This window comes from Cydia amplana, chromosome 7, assembly GCF_948474715.1.
Source record: "Cydia amplana chromosome 7, ilCydAmpl1.1, whole genome shotgun sequence".
Taxonomy (NCBI): Eukaryota; Metazoa; Arthropoda; class Insecta; order Lepidoptera; family Tortricidae; genus Cydia; species Cydia amplana.
The window spans coordinates 15,574,335-15,592,423 of NC_086075.1; the positions used below are offsets into that span (position 1 = coordinate 15,574,335).

The following is an 18,089-nucleotide window of genomic DNA, read 5'->3' on the forward strand; positions in this document are numbered from 1 at the left end:
ATCCAATTGATAACTAAGTTTGAAATGCGAGCACTTTTTCGTGTAATCATAGAAAGAAATAAATATATTTGCTACGTAAATCGAATTTGTATCACTTATACTTAAGTGACAGAGTTTGTTCTAAAGCTTGCCAATCAATGACAGCGATAACCCAGACCATACGAGCAGCAATCAATTTGAATACGGTACAGCACCAACAACATTTAACATCAAATAAATACTGATCACGACTAAATCGTTTCCCGATGTACAGTCCTCACTGCGTCGGAGCATACGCTGACGCGAACGTGTCTAGAACTTCCTGAACGAACTGCTTGGAGCACACATCGCGTTTGTCGAAGTAGGACGCGCAGTTGCCTGAGACAAAGCAGGCGCGTTGCTGCTGCCTGGCCTGGGAGGGGTCACAGCAGGAGAGCACCATGGCGTCGCAGCGCTTCGGGCGGCGGGTATTGGAACTTACCTTGCCTTGTTGTGAGTTTACCTGGAAAAGACAGCCATTGTAGAAATTGTATGTAGTCTGCTATCAGAAGCGCCCGCATCTTAAACGCGATTAGGAACACATTTGCAATTTAAATCTCGGTCCACAGTTAGCTTAAATGCGCTCGTATGCTTAGGAGAGTTACTTAGGTATTTACTATTTACATACCATAAATAGAAAATGACGTCGTAAAAAATGTATATCACAAAATGATATTGTACATGTGCATCATTTCCGCAATCTATATATATAAATGCAAGTGTCCTGACTGACTGACTGACTGACTGACTGACTGACTGACTGATTCATCAACGCAGAGCCGAAACTACAAAAGCTAGAAAGTTGAAATTTGCACACTAGGTTGAATTTATAAAGTGTACAAGAGATAAGAAGCGATTTTGAAAAATTCAACCCCTAAGGGGGTTAAAAAGGGGATGAAAGGTTGTATGGGGTGCAAGTTTTATTTTAAGATAGGAATTTGAAACTTTGTAAAAATGTACTATATTAAAAAACAAGAAAACTGATTTCTGCGTTTTCGAAAATACATCCCCCAAGGTGGTGAAAAAGGGGTTGAAAGTTTGTATGGAGATCAAATATTTTTGTGAGTGTTGGACTTGAAACTTTGTATATGGGGATATTATTATAAGACGGGAAAAGTAATTTCAGCGTTTTTGAAAATTCATCCCCTAACAGGGTTAAAAAGGGGTTGAAAGTTTGAATCCATTACAAATGCTTTGAAACTTCTTAGAAAGACATAATAGCCGATGACAAAAAAAAGGAATTGCGACGTTTTAGGTAATTCAACCCCTAAGGGGGTAAAAAAGGGGATGAAACTTTGTCCTGGGGTGAAAATTTTATTTTAAGCTAGGACCTTGAAACTTCGTAAAAAGGTACTAAATTAAAAAACAAGAAAACTAATTTCTGCGTTTTCGAAAATTCATCCCCCAAGGTGGTGAAAAAGGGGTTGAAAGTTTGTATGGAGATCAAATATTTTTGTGAGTGTTGGACTTGAAACTTTGTATATGGGGATATTATTATAAGACGGGAAAAGTTATTTCAGCGTTTTTGAAAATTCATCCCCCAAGGTGGTGAAAAAGGGGTTGAAAGTTTGTATGGAGATCAAATATTTTTGTGAGTGTTGGACTTGAAACTTTGTATATGGGGATATTATTATAAGACGGGAAAAGTAATTTCAGCGTTTTTGAAAATTCATCCCCTAACAGGGTTAAAAAGGGGTTGAAAGTTTGAATCCATTACAAATGCTTTGAAACTTCTTAGAAAGACATAATAGCCGATGACAAAAAAAAAGGAATTGCGACGTTTTAGGTAATTAAACCCCTAAGGGGGTAAAAAGGGGATGAAACTTTGTCCTGGGATGCAAATTTTATTTTAAGCTAGGACCTTGAAACTTCGTAAAAAGGTATTAAATTAAAAAACAAGAAAACTAATTTCTGCGTTTTCGAAAATTCATCCCACAAGGTGGTGAATAAGGGGTTGAAAGTTTGTATGGAGATCAAATATTTTTGTAAGTGTTGGACTTGAAACTTTGTATATGGGGATATTATTATAAGACGGGAAAAGTAATTTCAGCGTTTTTGAAAATTCATCCCCCAAGGTGGTGAAAAAGGGGTTGAAAGTTTGTATGGAGATCAAATATTTTTGTGAGTGTTGGACTTGAAACTTTGTATATGGGGATATTATTATAAGACGGGAAAAGTAATTTCAGCGTTTTTGAAAATTCATCCCTAACAGGGTTAAAAAGGGGTTGAAAGTTTGAATCCATTACAAATGCTTTGAAACTTCTTAGAAAGACATAATAGCCGATGACAAAAAAAAGGAATTGCGACGTTTTAGGTAATTCAACCCCTAAGGGGGTAAAAAAGGGGATGAAACTTTGTCCTCGGGTGCAAATTTTATTTTGAGCTAGGACCTTGAAACTTCGTAAAAAGGTATTAAATTAAAAAACAAGAAAACTAATTTCTGCGTGTTCGAAAATTCATCCCCCAAGGTGGTGAAAAAGGGGTTGAAAGTTTGTATGGAGATCAAATATTTTTGTGAGTGTTGGACTTGAAACTTTGTATATGGGGATATTATTATAAGACGGGAAAAGTTATTTCAGCGTTTTTGAAAATTTATCCCCCAAGGTGGTGAAAAAGGGGTTGAAAGTTTGTATGGAGATCAAATATTTTTGTGAGTGTTGGACTTGAAACTTTGTATATGGGGATATTATTATAAGACGGGAAAAGTAATTTCAGCGTTTTTGAAAATTCATCCCCTAACAGGGTTAAAAAGGGGTTGAAAGTTTGAATCCATTACAAATGATTTGAAACTTCTTAGAAAGACATAATAGCCGATGACAAAAAAAGGAATTGCGACGTTTAGGTAATAAAACCCCTAAGGGGGTAAAAAGGGGATGAAACTTTGTCCTGGGATGCAAATTTTATTTTAAGCTAGGACCTTGAAACTTCGTAAAAAGGTATTAAATTAAAAAACAAGAAAACTAATTTCTGCGTTTTCGAAAATTCATCCCACAAGGTGGTGAATAAGGGGTTGAAAGTTTGTATGGAGATCAAATATTTTTGTAAGTGTTGGACTTGAAACTTTGTATATGGGGATATTATTATAAGACGGGAAAAGTAATTTCAGCGTTTTTGAAAATTCATCCCCCAAGGTGGTGAAAAAGGGGTTGAAAGTTTGTATGGAGATCAAATATTTTTGTGAGTGTTGGACTTGAAACTTTGTATATGGGGATATTATTATAAGACGGGAAAAGTAATTTCAGCGTTTTTGAAAATTCATCCCTAACAGGGTTAAAAAGGGGTTGAAAGTTTGAATCCATTACAAATGCTTTGAAACTTCTTAGAAAGACATAATAGCCGATGACAAAAAAAAGGAATTGCGACGTTTTAGGTAATTCAACCCCTAAGGGGGTAAAAAAGGGGATGAAACTTTGTCCTCGGGTGCAAATTTTATTTTAAGCTAGGACCTTGAAACTTCGTAAAAAGGTATTAAATTAAAAAACAAGAAAACTAATTTCTGCGTGTCCGAAAATTCATCCCCCAAGGTGGTGAAAAAGGGGTTGAAAGTTTGTATGGAGATCAAATATTTTTGTGAGTGTTGGACTTGAAACTTTGTATATGGGGATATTATTATAAGACGGGAAAAGTTATTTCAGCGTTTTTGAAAATTTATCCCCCAAGGTGGTGAAAAAGGGGTTATAAGTTTGTATGGAGATCAAATATTTTTGTGAGTGTTGGACTTGAAACTTTGTATATGGGGATATTATTATAAGACGGGAAAAGTAATTTCAGCGTTTTTGAAAATTCATCCCCTAACAGGGTTAAAAAGGGGTTGAAAGTTTGAATCCATTACAAATGCTTTGAAACTTCTTAGAAAGACATAATAGCCGATGACAAAAAAAGGAATTGCGACGTTTAGGTAATAAAACCCCTAAGGGGGTAAAAAGGGGATGAAACTTTGTCCTGGGGTGCAAATTTTCTTTTAAGCTAGGACCTTGAAACTTCGTAAAAAGGTATTAAATTAAAAAACAAGAAAACTAATTTCTGAGTTTTCGAAAATTCATCCCCCAAGGTGGTGAATAAGGGGTTGAAAGTTTGTATGGAGATCAAATATTTTTGTGAGTGTTGGACTTGAAACTTTGTTTATGGGGATATTATTATAAGACGGGAAAAGTAATTTCAGCGTTTTTGAAAATTCATCCCCTAACAGGGTTAAAACAGGGTGAAAGTTTGTATAGGGTTCAAATTTTATTTAAAGCTACAAACTTGAAACTTCGTAAAAATGTATTTTGTCAAAAGAGAAGAAAACTAATTTCAGAGATTTTGATAATTCATCCCCCGAGGTGGTGAAAAAGGGGTTGAAAATTTGTTTGGAGGCCAAACATTTTTTTGAGTGCGGGACTTGAATCGTTGTATAAAGGCATATTATTAGAATACAAGAAAAATAATTTCAGCTTTTAAAAAATTATCCCCTAAAATGATTAAAAAGGGGTTGAAAGTTTGTATAGGGTTCAAATTTTATTTAAAGCTAGGAACTTCAAACTTCGTAAATAGGTAGTTAGGTAGTAGGTTTTATTAAATAGAGGACATGAAAATCTTCTAAGGGGGTTTAGAGGGATTATAACGAGGACAATTTTATTCAGTTAGGGGCTTGAAACTTCGTAGTTTGTGAAAGACAAAGTCTCATGCGTTGTATAATATTAATAATTAACAAATGATTAACCGTCCTACCGCAATCTCTTGCTGCACAATGTTCTAAGCTAATGTAGAATATATAACCACCAATATACAAATCCACGCGTACGAAGTCGCGGGCAACAGCTAGTTAGATATATTCTTGATTGGACTGAGATAAGTATTGTAAACAAATATAAGGAAATTCTCGTAGCTGGGCGTTTTCTAAAATAGATATTGAAAACCCGATTCTCCCAGATCCTGGTGGTGGTGATAAAAAAAATTGTCCCAAAATTTTGTATGAAAATTGTACATTCCACTACGTCACGTTACATACAAGTGAAAAATTTTCTCATACTAAAAACGTGACGTAATGGAATGGACATTTTGGGACATCTTTTTTTAATGGTAGGATGGAGAGTGCTGTCGATTCTGAGTAGAATGAGCCAAAGAATGTCCAGATTTTATAGAATCGGGTTTTCGATATTTATTTTAGAAAAAGCCCAGCTACGACTATCGTACTGATTATTGAAAATAAATTTGTCATTCTTATTATCAAAGAACAAAAACGCTTTATTTGAATAGTATAAAATAGGTACATTGATTGCCTATATTATATTCCAATACGTGAAAAATTCCTAACGACTATCTAGAAGTTTCTACGTAATTGATACCAATTATTAGATATGTGATAAATTGGTGCACAGTATTATGTTACCTATAACATTAGTGTCTGTAACGTGTTCTAGTGGAATGATTTTTTGATAAATGGTCGATAGTGATTGACGATTACTCGTACCCAAGGCATGAAGAAATCAGAAAGCGGAAAGAATTTAAAAATATATTTGTCAAGTGGCAAAATTGGATATCTTGCCATTTGATCTTCACAATAATTAACTTTCATCAACACATGGTTGATAAAAATGTTGAATGTGAATTATTTAATAGCATTCATTCTAATTTGCTTGATATTTCTATTTATAGTTAGTTGATCTCTGTGAACTACTACTTATTTCATATCTGGCAAATTGTATAAAACTGACACACATTCCTGAGAACACTTATTTTTAAACCATGATGTTAGAAAACATTTGTCAGACTGATAATGATGGTGACGGTCAGGGAAAACTTATTAAACAATTCCATGATTATCAGTGGTACACCCACGCTTACAATTCTTACAACCATTTAAGGTTTTAGGATTCGTTATATTCTTTGTTAGTATAAGGGACAAAGTCAGGTAGTCCTCGTATTTGCTTCGCCCCTTGACTATTAGTGTGTTACGAAACTACTTACTAGTAGTTAAAAAGGGTATTTCACTAAGTGTTCTGTCGGGTCCTGTCTTCAGGAGCAGCGTAGATTAAAAAAATTAGGTACACCTCTTCTAACAAGGTTGTTTAGATTAGATTGTGAGACTCACCGAAGCCTGGCTGCTGCCATGCTCGACGGCGGGCGGCGGGCGCGAGGTGGCCCCGGGCGCCGCGATGGGGTCAAAGTTGATCGGCCTGTTGTTGTTGAAGTCGTCCTCCGGTTCATTGCTGTCATCGTACCCCCAGTTCTGGTTCGAGTCTTCCATCTCCGGGAACCTGCTTGTAACGTTCGGCTTTTGCAGCGTAGGACAATTGCATCGTTGGCACGGGTACTGGACGGGGTAGGGTATGTAGATCGGTTGAGGCGGTGGCGGAGGAGGTGGAGGACGGCGGACTAAGTCAGAAATTTCTTCTAGTAACCTATAGATATGCGGCAGCAAGTCCTGTTGACTCCTGTCGTCTCTTCGGTCTTCCGGGTAGTGCGGGCGGTACCACGCCGGGTGGTAGCCATAGTCGCCTAGGTACTGTCTCTTTGGTCTGTGGCGGATCTGTTTGTGGTGTTCGTGCTCGCTCTGCTCCGCGGAGCCGAGGTCGATGACCGCTAGGTACAGTGCGACGATAAATAGTGCTGTTAATGTCTTCATCTGAAAAGAAGCGGTATTTGTTTATACAAATATTTCCTAACACAGACATGACCTACCTAACAATAAATATTTTCTGCAGTTACAGTATTGAGTTTTTCAAAGGTCGAGTTGTTTATAAAAAATAAACAAATGTTATCGTTAGCGTTGTTTCTTTAGAAACTGGAAAAACAGCATCACTTAATAGAAAAACAACTTCATCTAAAACTTGATAGCACGACAGCTTGTTATTTTCCTTATTATTAACATCATTAGTTAATAACTCTGCTTAATGTTGCGTTCCAATTCACTTTCACAAGCTTCGTTCATTCCCGGTTGTAGTTTAAAATAGTACCAACCTTTTAAAATTCAGCCGGCGTAAACAAATATACGAATTCGAAGGTCGTGACGTCACTGAACAGGTAGACCAAATGTTGGTTATCAATTACACCGCGTGTGCTCTGTCTGGCGCGCCGATACACACTGGCTCATGCATGCGCAAGCGACCGTGCCATTAATGGCCCAGACGCACTCGGTATTTATATACTTCATACTATAGCTACGTTTCCATATACGAGTCCTACGCATTTATGGTGACTCAATGTGGTATACCCCAAAGCATTTAATGTATTTTAAGGCGGTAAAAGGGAAGTTAAATAATGTTTTTTTTGACAGGCGCGTTGTTAATTTTTTTATAGTACTTACAAATACAAATACAAATACAAATACAAATACAAATGCATTTATTTCATTACTTTTTACATCAGTTCTTAGGTATAATATAAGGGTTAGGTAGGTAATTAGTCCATCTTAGGTACATGAAGTAAGTACAGTATTTATCTAAACATTGTGCAACAAATTGTGTAAGTAATGAAAAAGGTGCGGGTACAGCTTGCTGAATTTAAACCCGCCCTTGGTCAGGTAATTGGAATGGTATTAAGATTAAATATTTTTTAAATTATGAAATTCACAATAAAAACCAAAACTTTAGTATGTAACAATAGTTTCCTTATTACGGGGTACTTAATACAGGAACAGTATAGCATATGTTTCGTGTGGTTAGTATTTACCTAAAAGTTAACTTTATGAACGCATCCCTCACGGGGCTGGTCACGTGTATATTCTCAAACTCTTTTTGATAATTCATGTACAACTTTTTAAGTCTAGATTTGAACTGTTGGATACTCTTTGCCTCCTGGTATACCTGGTATACCTGATATACCTGATATACCTGGTACTTAAATCTTAACATCAAATTCTTAAAGTGATCTCCCAGTTAAGTAAAGGCATGTACCTACATACAGAATGGCCAAACATAGACGTACAAATTTTTTTTTTGATTCCTCACATCGTGGGCTATCAGAATATACCCCATGTATATTAGCCGATTTTTCGTAGTTTTCGAGTTATTAATTTTTGAACTTTTAAATTTGTTAAGATATTTCGGGATGAACCAATTAATTTATAAAAAAAAAACGATTGAACTTTTTTAATGGTTCATTTTGTAACATAATCCTTTACAAACGGCGCAGTTGTTAAAAAAAACAGCATCCTCACTTGACTGCGAGTTGGAAAAAAAAAAACAAAAGTAAAATTTTTATGTTCAAGCATGTCAAGTTTAGATTTTGCTGTTACCTAAATAAAAAAATATAACAAGCGATTCAAAGGATTTTTGGTTATTTTAGAACCTGCTAGACCCTAAGTTTTTTAAAAGGTCAAAAAAGTGACTTTAATAGTCATAATTTGTCATGCTTGAACGTAAAACTTTCACTTTTGTCTTTTTTTTTCCAACTCGCAGACAAGTGAGGATGATGATTTTTTTTAGCAACTGCGCCGTTTGTAAAGGATTATGTTACAAAAAGAACCATTCAAAAAAGTTCAATAGTTTTTTTGAAATAAATTAATTGGTACGCCCCGGAATTTCTTAAGAATAGTAAAAAGTTCAAAAATTCATAACTCGAAAACTACGAAAAATCGGCTAACATACTTGGGGGTATATTCTGATAGCCCACGATGTGAGGAATCTAAAGAAAAATTTTGGGCTTCAATGTTTGGACCACCCGGTATAGGTACATACATAATTATACGAGGGGCGTTCAAAATATTCTCGGTATTGATATCTTACGACCTCTTCTAAAATTTCTTTCGTTACTGGCCGCTAAGGTTTATTCATTGACATTAAAAAAAAGTATAATTCGAACCGAGATGGTCTTTTGTTTTTCTGCAATTGCTGAACAAACATGAACATCATGTGCGAATTGACAATGTTAACTAAATTAGAACATCGATGCGTGATAAAATTCTTGACAAAACAGGGTAAAAATCAAAAAACCATAAAAGAGGAAATGGATTGTGTTTACCGTGAGTCTGCTCCTTCTTTATCTACCATTCAAAAGTGGTCAAGCGAGTTTAAACGCGGAAGGGAGAGTATTGAAGATGACCCTAGACCTGGCCGGCCTGTAGTAGCTACTTCACAAGAAAATATTGATAAAGTGGAAAAACTTATATTGGAAGATGGTCGAGTGAAGGTAAAATCTATAGCACAAGTAACCAATCTCTCTATTGGTACCGTACATGACATGACCATCTTAATATGTCAAAAGTAAGTGCAAGATGGGTTCCGCGAATGCTGACTCGGCTTCAAAAAGACATGCGTGTAGCTTGTTGTTCCGATTTTATTGACCTGTGCGGTGAAAATCCTGATGAGGTGCTGCAAAGAATAGTTACTGGAGATGAAACCTGGGTTCATCATTATGACCCAGAGAGTAAACAAGAGTCCATGCAGTGGCACATTAAGGGTTCAGCTCATCCCAAGAAGTTCAAGGTCATCCCTTCAGCTGGCAAGGTCATGGCCACGATATTTTGGGATTGTGAAGGAGTATTACTAATCGATTATAAAGAAAAAGGTGTAAATATCACAGGACAGTACTACGCTAACATTCTACGTCAATTAAAGGATGTAATTAAAGAAAAGAGGCGAGGAAAGTTAACCAAAGGTATTCTGCTTCTGCATGACAACGCCCCCGTCCATACTGCTCATATTGCCAAGGCAGCTATTGTTGAATGTGGGTTTAAAACTGTTACTCACCCACCGTATAGTCCGGACTTAGCCCTCAGCGACTTCTTTTTGCTCCCCAATCTTAAAAAGGATCTGCGTGGAAATAAATTTTCTGACGATGAAGCATTGAAGGCGGCAGTGGAGGAGCATTTTTACACGAAATATAAAAAATATTTTTACGAGGGATTAAAAAAAATAATTGATCGATCTTTTAAGTGTATGAACATAGGGGGGGAGTATATTGAAAAATAAAAATATCAAACTTTTCGTACTTGTTTGTTTTCATTCTCATACCGAGAATATTTTGAATACCCCTCGTATATAGACCAATTGGACCATCCATATGATAGGTATATGATTATATGTGCTCATACTTAATGTTTAATGCATAGCTTGTAGGTATTTAATTTTGGCTTATTATTAACCGGGCACCTAAAATATTAAACAGGAACTTTCATTGGGCATATAATAATATAATTTGGCTGTGCGTTAATATTTTAGCGCCAAAAAAAAAATTATAGCCTCAAATATAAGCCTCATATTATTAAAAAAACAGGCAGCAAAATCAAGCCACCTAAAAAAATTATAGGGAACTTAAAGTGATAGGTTGGCGTCTAAAATAATAAATTGGCAACTAATATTGTAAAGCGATCATAAAATTTAGTTGTCATCTAGTTGTTCTTACCTAAGTAATCAACTAATCATAACTGAGCATATCGTTCCAGCTAGGTAGTATTTTAACACGAAAGCCGTTAAATTTAATGAATATTGATCACTTTTTACACAAAACACCTCAAATTAATTTACCAATACGCAATGGTCAATATACTTATAGTCGAAATTTCTAATCATGAAACGCCTAATGGCCATTATACCATTAGATCTTTAAAATTTTAATTAAGTACTAATTTCAATAGTTACCACTGTGTTCTGCTAGAGTCAACAGATACGTGCGACGACGAGCGAAGCGAGGAGGAGCGTGTTAGGTTGACCGTGTAATGACCAAACAAAATATTTTAAAAGAACTTCATTTTTTAATTAATAGATAGCCGTGTCCTTTTTAAAATGTGCTTCATAAATGGTCTCCTATATATTAATTCAGTCGCCAAATAAATACTTGGTACCTGCCTAAAAATAATCAAAAGCTGTAACGGCATTAAAATACAACTCATATTGATATATTTTAAGGCACTGTTTTTGTTGCCAAACTATTAATTTTAGTAGCCATTTCTATTTTTTTAAACTACCCAAATTCGATTAATTAGTTGACTGGTTAAATACGTGCCTTTAATTTTTAACAAGGTAAGGTAAGGGACTCGGTTCTTAAGCTTGCCTACTTTCAAAATTTCATTCGTTTATATAAGTACTTACCTAAGGTTGAATGGATTAAAATTTTGTGTTCTTGCTCGCTAGTACCATAGACTAAAAATTGCAAGTTCATGTTAAACATAAGGTACCTTACTATATCTTTGAAGCACAAGCCTACATATTTTTGATTCGAAAAAAACGACCGTGACCGTGACTGGTTAGGTTACGTCATGATTTATGTAAGCGCCGCTTGATTACTTATTGTCCGGTAGGACGGCTTGCAGAAAAAGCTTTTTCCTTTTGAACCTTACGACATTCTAACAAAGTGAAAAATTGCTTACCTTCGAGTAAGAGTTCAGAGGAACAAGTAATGGTTCAAAACCATAAGTACATATTTTGCTAAATTTAATTATGATCATATTTTATTTTGCTTCATGGTTTTAATAGTTACCTACCAAGTTATACGAAAATATTAGAACTAAGCGGTCCATTTTTTTTACTAACACCAGTGATGACTTACATCTGGAGTCCCAATGAGTTTTTATAATTATTTAGGTTTACTAACATGCTCACAGCGCGCGAATAATGTCAAAAATAAATCTAAATCTCATCAATTGTTAAGTTCCAATCGGCAGACCAGAATCGGGTTTTAATGAGATCGAGATGAGGCGATAATAAAATTATGTGCCGCTATTAGGAAGTTACTTTGAGAAATGAACTTACTACCAATTAATCGATTTTTTCCGATTTAATGGTTCTCAGAAAACACTGCGACAGCGTTATTTTCTTATCAACGTATCGGTTTCATTTTGTTGCATAAAAATAGGCTACAAAGACCTACATGCATTGTAGGTAAAGCAATGAACAAAAGTACGTATAGATGTATGTACATTAGACGCAAAAAAGGTTAATTAACTATGTGCCACTAGTGAGCAATATTAAGGTGAGGGACAGGTCATTACGGCTAAAAAGAAAAGAACGACCCTGGTATCTCTCAGAATAATTTGGTCCAAAGCGTTGTGGTTAAGGCTCATGGTACGATTTTCGCTGAATTAATTGTCGTTTACAAAAGACATTTCACTGTAAAAATACTATAAATTTCCGCACAGCCTCTAAAAAAAATTTTTTTTCGAAAATAACACAACACATATTACGATACGATACGATCATTTTATTGATAAAAAACATTTTTACATGTCAAGTCTTAATACTAGGTACTATCTCCTGGCTTGTCTGTATATTGAGTTAGTTTGCTCGCTATTTGGGCAACGTCTAAATTCGTCATTGTTTACCTCATTACCCATGCGTCCTTCGGCCCAAACACTCTGCCTCTTCACACAAACGTCTACGGTTCGCCAAATCCTCATTAGATAACGTGGGCGGAAAATATCACATTTAATCATTTAATCATTGCAATCATGTACAACATTATAAGTATACAAGGTACACATATGTGAACATGAACCCGGACAGGGTATAGCAATTAGTTTTAATCTTATACTAAAGTCTTATTACAATAAATGGTCGTAGTTTATATAAAAAAAAAAAAATTGCATTACATAAACCAACAATTACTCTAATTAGGTCTTAGATATATTTGCAAGATTATGAAAAATAGACCATGTAAATTGTGAAAGTATGGACATAAGATTGTTATTCCTCCAAAAATTCGGCTATTGAATAGTAGGCTTTATTTATAAGTAGTTGTTTTAATTTATTAACAAATGTATTATAATTTTCTTCTGATTTAATTTGTCTGGGAATGCTATTATATATGTGGATAGACCTGTAGTATGGACTTTTTTTAAACATCTCTATTTTGGGTTCCGGTAAGGCTAAATCATGATTTCGGCGAGGATTTGTATTGGATTCATAGAGGTTAATATTTTTACGTACAAATTTGGCTGTTTCTAATATATATAATGAAGGGAAGGTTAATACACGGAGTCGAATGAAATGTGGTTTACAGCTAGAGGGTATTTTGATGTTAACTATGATGCGTATACACTTTTTTTGCATAATAAATGCGTCATGTGCATCAACGCTGTGTCCCCAAAGTAGAACGCCATAACTTAATAATGAGTGAGCATACGCGTAATAGGCTGACAGAGCACATTGCTCATCGGTATTTACTTTTAGATTATATAAGGCAAACACAAAGGAAGATAATCTGTTCTTAATTCGCGCAACATGTCGTTTCCAATCCAAATGAGTATCAATTGTGAAGCCTAATAATGTAAAGTCTGATACTTCTTCTACATTTAGTTTTCCGGATGTTGAACTTATATCTATGGGCTGTTTTTGATGGGGTCTGAATTGGATGGCTTTCGTTTTCTTATTATTAATTTCCAGATTGTGGTCTTGCAACCAATCGCCTATTGTTCTATATGTTTCGGTGATGAGAGTATTAGCGTCTTCGCTTGTAGGGCATTTAAACAGGAGGGATACATCGTCAGCGAACATAATGCATGTGTGTTCTGTTATTTTTGGTAGGTCATTTATATAAATTAAAAAAAGTACGCAACCGAGTACGCTACCTTGGGGAATGGAATTGTTTATGGTTCGGAGAGTAGATTTAAATGTCTGCATCTGATGAAGTTGGTTATTGTAATGATCTATTTGTACATATTGTTTTCTGTCCTGTAAATATGATTTTAGCCAAGCATGAACTGGGCCACGGATTCCTATATTGTATAATTTCTGAAGTAGTATGGGATGTGAAACTCTATCATAAGCTTTAGACATGTCTAATAACAATCCGACCCCGTATGTTTTATCTCTGATGTGTTCCAATATTGTTTGTTATAACAGACGTAGGACATATTATCATTGTCTCCTCCTCGTGTACGGGTTTTTTTGTATGCATCCGATGGAGTCTGGGGTCATTTTTGGCAAGCTAATCTAGAGAACATACGTGTCATACATGGGTCTCTATTGTTTCACAAATAGTTTTAAGCCATAATGTATTGTTTGCCCGCATTTTCGTTAGTCATAATTCATTTGGTTCAGAAACGCGTCACTATTCAGGATTGTCATAAAACAAACCTAACCTAACCTAACCTATCTATAGGATAACCTAACGAAAATCCTGAAATATTAACGGTTTCAGTTTTATGACTAATGATAATATGACAAACAGTACATTATGACTTAAAACTTTATGGGAAACAACGGGACCCCGTCATACATGATTCATTCATGATTCATGTCAACTTTCTTCTATCCCAGAGAAAAATTGAAAGGGATTATTTTGAGCGCTGTTTCTTCACAATGATTTTTTTATAAATACTTTCGTACATTGAACCATATTTCGTACATTCTTAACCGGGGTCGAAATACACGCCTCCGATTTTGGGATATATGTCTTTGTCAATCAAGATTGCACATTGGAAACACCAATTTATTTCAAAGGTACTCGCAGAATCAGGATCATAAAGAGTATAAATTAGAATCCAAATCATTTTATTCTTTGTTTAATAATTGCGGTGTAGGTCCAGTTGCGCGCAAATTTGATCGATATTAGTTTCTTAACACTGCCCTACCACGCATAATCAAACGGACGTAACGGCCATAACATTTGAAACCAAGTTTCAATTTGTAACTTACAGCGCGAATAATACGGCAAGTACCTAATGGAATAGCTTTCCAATGAGAAAACAAAACAGAATACGCCCCACATTCAATACAATAATGTTAAATAAACGAATATTAATGTCATTTTTTCTTCGCGATTTATTTCCTATTTTTATAAATACTTAACTTCACTAGGCAAGGCCAGAAATATCAATCCCATCAAAAACATTACATGTAAAAAGGTGCAAGTCTCGCAACGCTTCTACTACAAAAAAGTTTTAAGATGTAATGTGAAACCAAGTCGGTTATTTTAATCAGTGCCAGGGGGTGTTAAAACTGTATCAAATATATATCTTTAATTTGTAATATGTATAATGACTTGGCCATCGCACGGCTGCATAATGACATAAGGATCATCGTCACCTATTAAAAATATTTCTAATTGAACATAACGCTAGCGCTAATTGCAGTTCGAGCATTACACATATTTACGAGTACGGTACGAGTAAAGCATTATGTGCGATTGCCAAGTCATTATATGTATTACAAATTAAATATATATATTTGATATAGTTTTAACACCCCTGGCACTGATTAAAATAACCGACTTGGTTTCACATTACATCTCAAAACATTTTTGTAGTAGAAGCGTTGCGAGACTTGCACCTTTTTACATGTAATGTTTTTGATGGGATCTCATCTCTTTTTGTAGGCAGTCCTTCTTTTCGGGTACTCATACCCATACTATGTGTACACATATCATAAAGAAACACATCTTCATTAATACTCACATCGTACATCGTAGTGTACCTTTACTTTACCTACTATTTGTAGGAACTGCAACAGTAACTTTGTAATAGCATATATTTATATGGGATTACAAACTTACTTATGCAGTTCTTAGATCTTTAAAACGTGACTGATATTGCAATATTTTTAGGTTTTCTATGGCTTGATAAGCTGAAAACTACTTATGTTCAAAATTTGAAGCTTGTGGGTATACTAGAAGTACCTTATAATTGTGATGATCGTAGGTGAGTGAGTGAGTGAGTGTGTCAGTGTCGAAAATAAGGAACTTTGACGTACAATAATTCTTAAACTACTAGTTCAAATTGAATGTTTTCGAAAATAACTCAACACAAAATATTTTCTGGCTTGTCTGTATATTGAGTTAGTTTGCTCGCATTTGGGCAACGCCTAAATTCGTCATTGTTTACCTCATTACCCATGCGTCCTTCGGCCCAAACACTCGGCCTCTTTACACAAACGTCTACGGTTCGCCAAATCCTCATTAGATAACGTGGACGGAAAAATAAGTTAAAAATTTACATGGTTTTGACAAATGCGTCGCTAATTACGATAAGTTATCCCACCCAACCCAAAGGTTATCGTACCCAAAGGGTAAAAACGGGACCCTATTACTAAGACTCCGCTGTCCGTCCGTCCGTCCGTCCGTCCGTCCGTCTGTCACCAGGCTGTATCTCACGAACCGTGATAGCTAGAGAGTTGAAATTTTCACAGATGATGTATTTCTGTTGCCGCTATTACAACAAATACTATAAACAGAATAAAATAAAGATTTAAGTGGGGCTCCCATACAACAATCGTGATTTTTGACCGAAGTTAAGCAACGTCGGGCGGGGTCAGTACTTGGATGGGTGACCGTTTTTTTTGCTTGTTTTGCTCTATTTTTTGATGATGGTGCGGAACCCTCCGTGCGCGAGTCCGACTCGCACTTGGCCGGTTTTTTTTGTGTTCGTGTGTTATAACAGACGTAGGACATATTATTATTGTCTCCTCCTCGTGTACGGTTTTTCCTGTATGCATCCGATGGAGTCTGGGGTCATCATTGGCAAGCTAATCTGGAGAACATACGTGTCATTATTCATAACACGATTCATTCATGATCCATGTCAACTTTCTTCTATCCCAAAAGAAAAGTTGAAGGGGATTATTTTGAGCGCTGTTTCTTCACAATGATTTTTTTTTATAAATACTTTCGTACATTGAACCATATTTCGTACATTCTTAACCGGGGTCGAAATACACGCCTCTTATTTTGGGATAGTATATGTCTTTGTCAATCAATATTGCACATTGGAAACACCAATATATTTCAAAGGTACTCGCAGAATCAGGATCAGAAGCAGTATAAATTACAATCCGAATCATTTTATTCTTAGGTGGATACACACATAGTTACCTAATTGCGCTGTAGGTACAGTTGCGCGCAAATTTGATAGATATTAGTTTCTTAACACTGCCCTACCAAGCATAATCAAATGGACGTAACGGCCATAACATCGGAAACCAAGTTTGAATTTGTACTTAGAGCACGTATAATACGGCAAGTAATGGAATGAGCTTTCCAATGAGCAAACAAAACATAATACGCCTCACATTCAATACAATAATATTAAATAAACGAATATCAATGTCATTTTTTCTTGACGATTTATTTCCTACTTTTATAAATACTTAACTTCACTAGGCAAGGCCAGAAATATCAATTAAAACGTATAAAGTAACGATAATAAAATATTTTAAGTAGGTAGGTAGTTTGTGATTGGCGTTAATATATATACTTCTTTTATAGCTTTTAAATTACATGATTAGTTTACCTATGATGACACATTAATACAATAATTAATTATTGGACATGCTCTTGATTAGGATAAAATAAAAGGTTAATTTTAAATGCCGTTAAATTCAATTAATAAATGAGATTTTAATAAGAATAAAAAGAACTAATTTAACGAATAAAATCGCGCATAATAGTTTAATTTCACGAGTATTTATCGCTGTAACCGAAGAGAAAATGAATATTATTTTAAAAAATAATTATTTTTGTATTAGGTTTGTCTGATTGAACTTGCGACATTTTGGAACAACCGGTTCAATCCGGTCCAGTCAATTAGAATGTTGCCCGAAGCGGTGAATTATTCCATTTTCTTTTAATTTAAAAATTGTTTAAACATCCCCTCTAAGGGCGAATCAGGGAGTGGAAATTTTTATTAACCATTTCTAGTTAAACGCGGAAGAATTTGCGGACAAAAGCTATTTATATATAGAACACTGCGTGAAGCTTAATATTACATTTGGCGACTAGTCGAGAGATCTCCTACGAGTGTCGAGTACATGAGTGCGGTCCTCAATAAAGCTGCCAGCTAACTTGGAGAGCTTCTCGTGCCGGACATATAGCCAACTATGTTATGCGATATACTGTAGGCTGTAGTAACAGAGCTAGATCAATATCAGACGCTGTATTAAGTCGATCATCTCCGCCTACCATCAGCTATGTACACTAGACCGTTGGCATTTACTACAAATATTTGAAGAGCTTCGACCCAATACTCGTAAGACGTGGTATTTTTCGATCTGGAGGTCGTAAGTACATTCGGACATCCTTTGATATTTACCATATCTCTGAGGAAACCTGTATGCATCAGAAAACAAATATGCATTAAGCCAGAGCAGCTGACTATTTAATCTCGTCTCCCGACTCGTCATTAGAGAGATGTATATAGGCTGATTATGATGGTGACAATG

The 18,089-nt window shown here is 35.4% G+C and overlaps 2 protein-coding genes across 2 annotated transcripts in view; one reads left to right on the forward strand and one right to left on the reverse strand.

Moving 5' to 3' along the window:
* LOC134649624 (uncharacterized) overlaps nucleotides 1-18,089 on the forward strand; it is a 215,175-nt gene that overhangs the window by 100,255 nt on the left and 96,831 nt on the right. The window lies entirely within an intron of this gene.
* On the reverse strand, nucleotides 198-7,121 carry LOC134649496 (uncharacterized). Its single transcript, XM_063504251.1, has 3 exons — nucleotides 6,961-7,121; nucleotides 6,092-6,625; nucleotides 198-481 (listed from the first exon to the last, which is right to left on the reverse strand). The coding sequence occupies exons 2-3, from the start codon at nucleotides 6,623-6,625 to the stop codon at nucleotides 257-259; spliced, it is 759 nt and encodes a 252-aa protein (XP_063360321.1). The 5' UTR covers nucleotides 6,961-7,121; the 3' UTR covers nucleotides 198-256.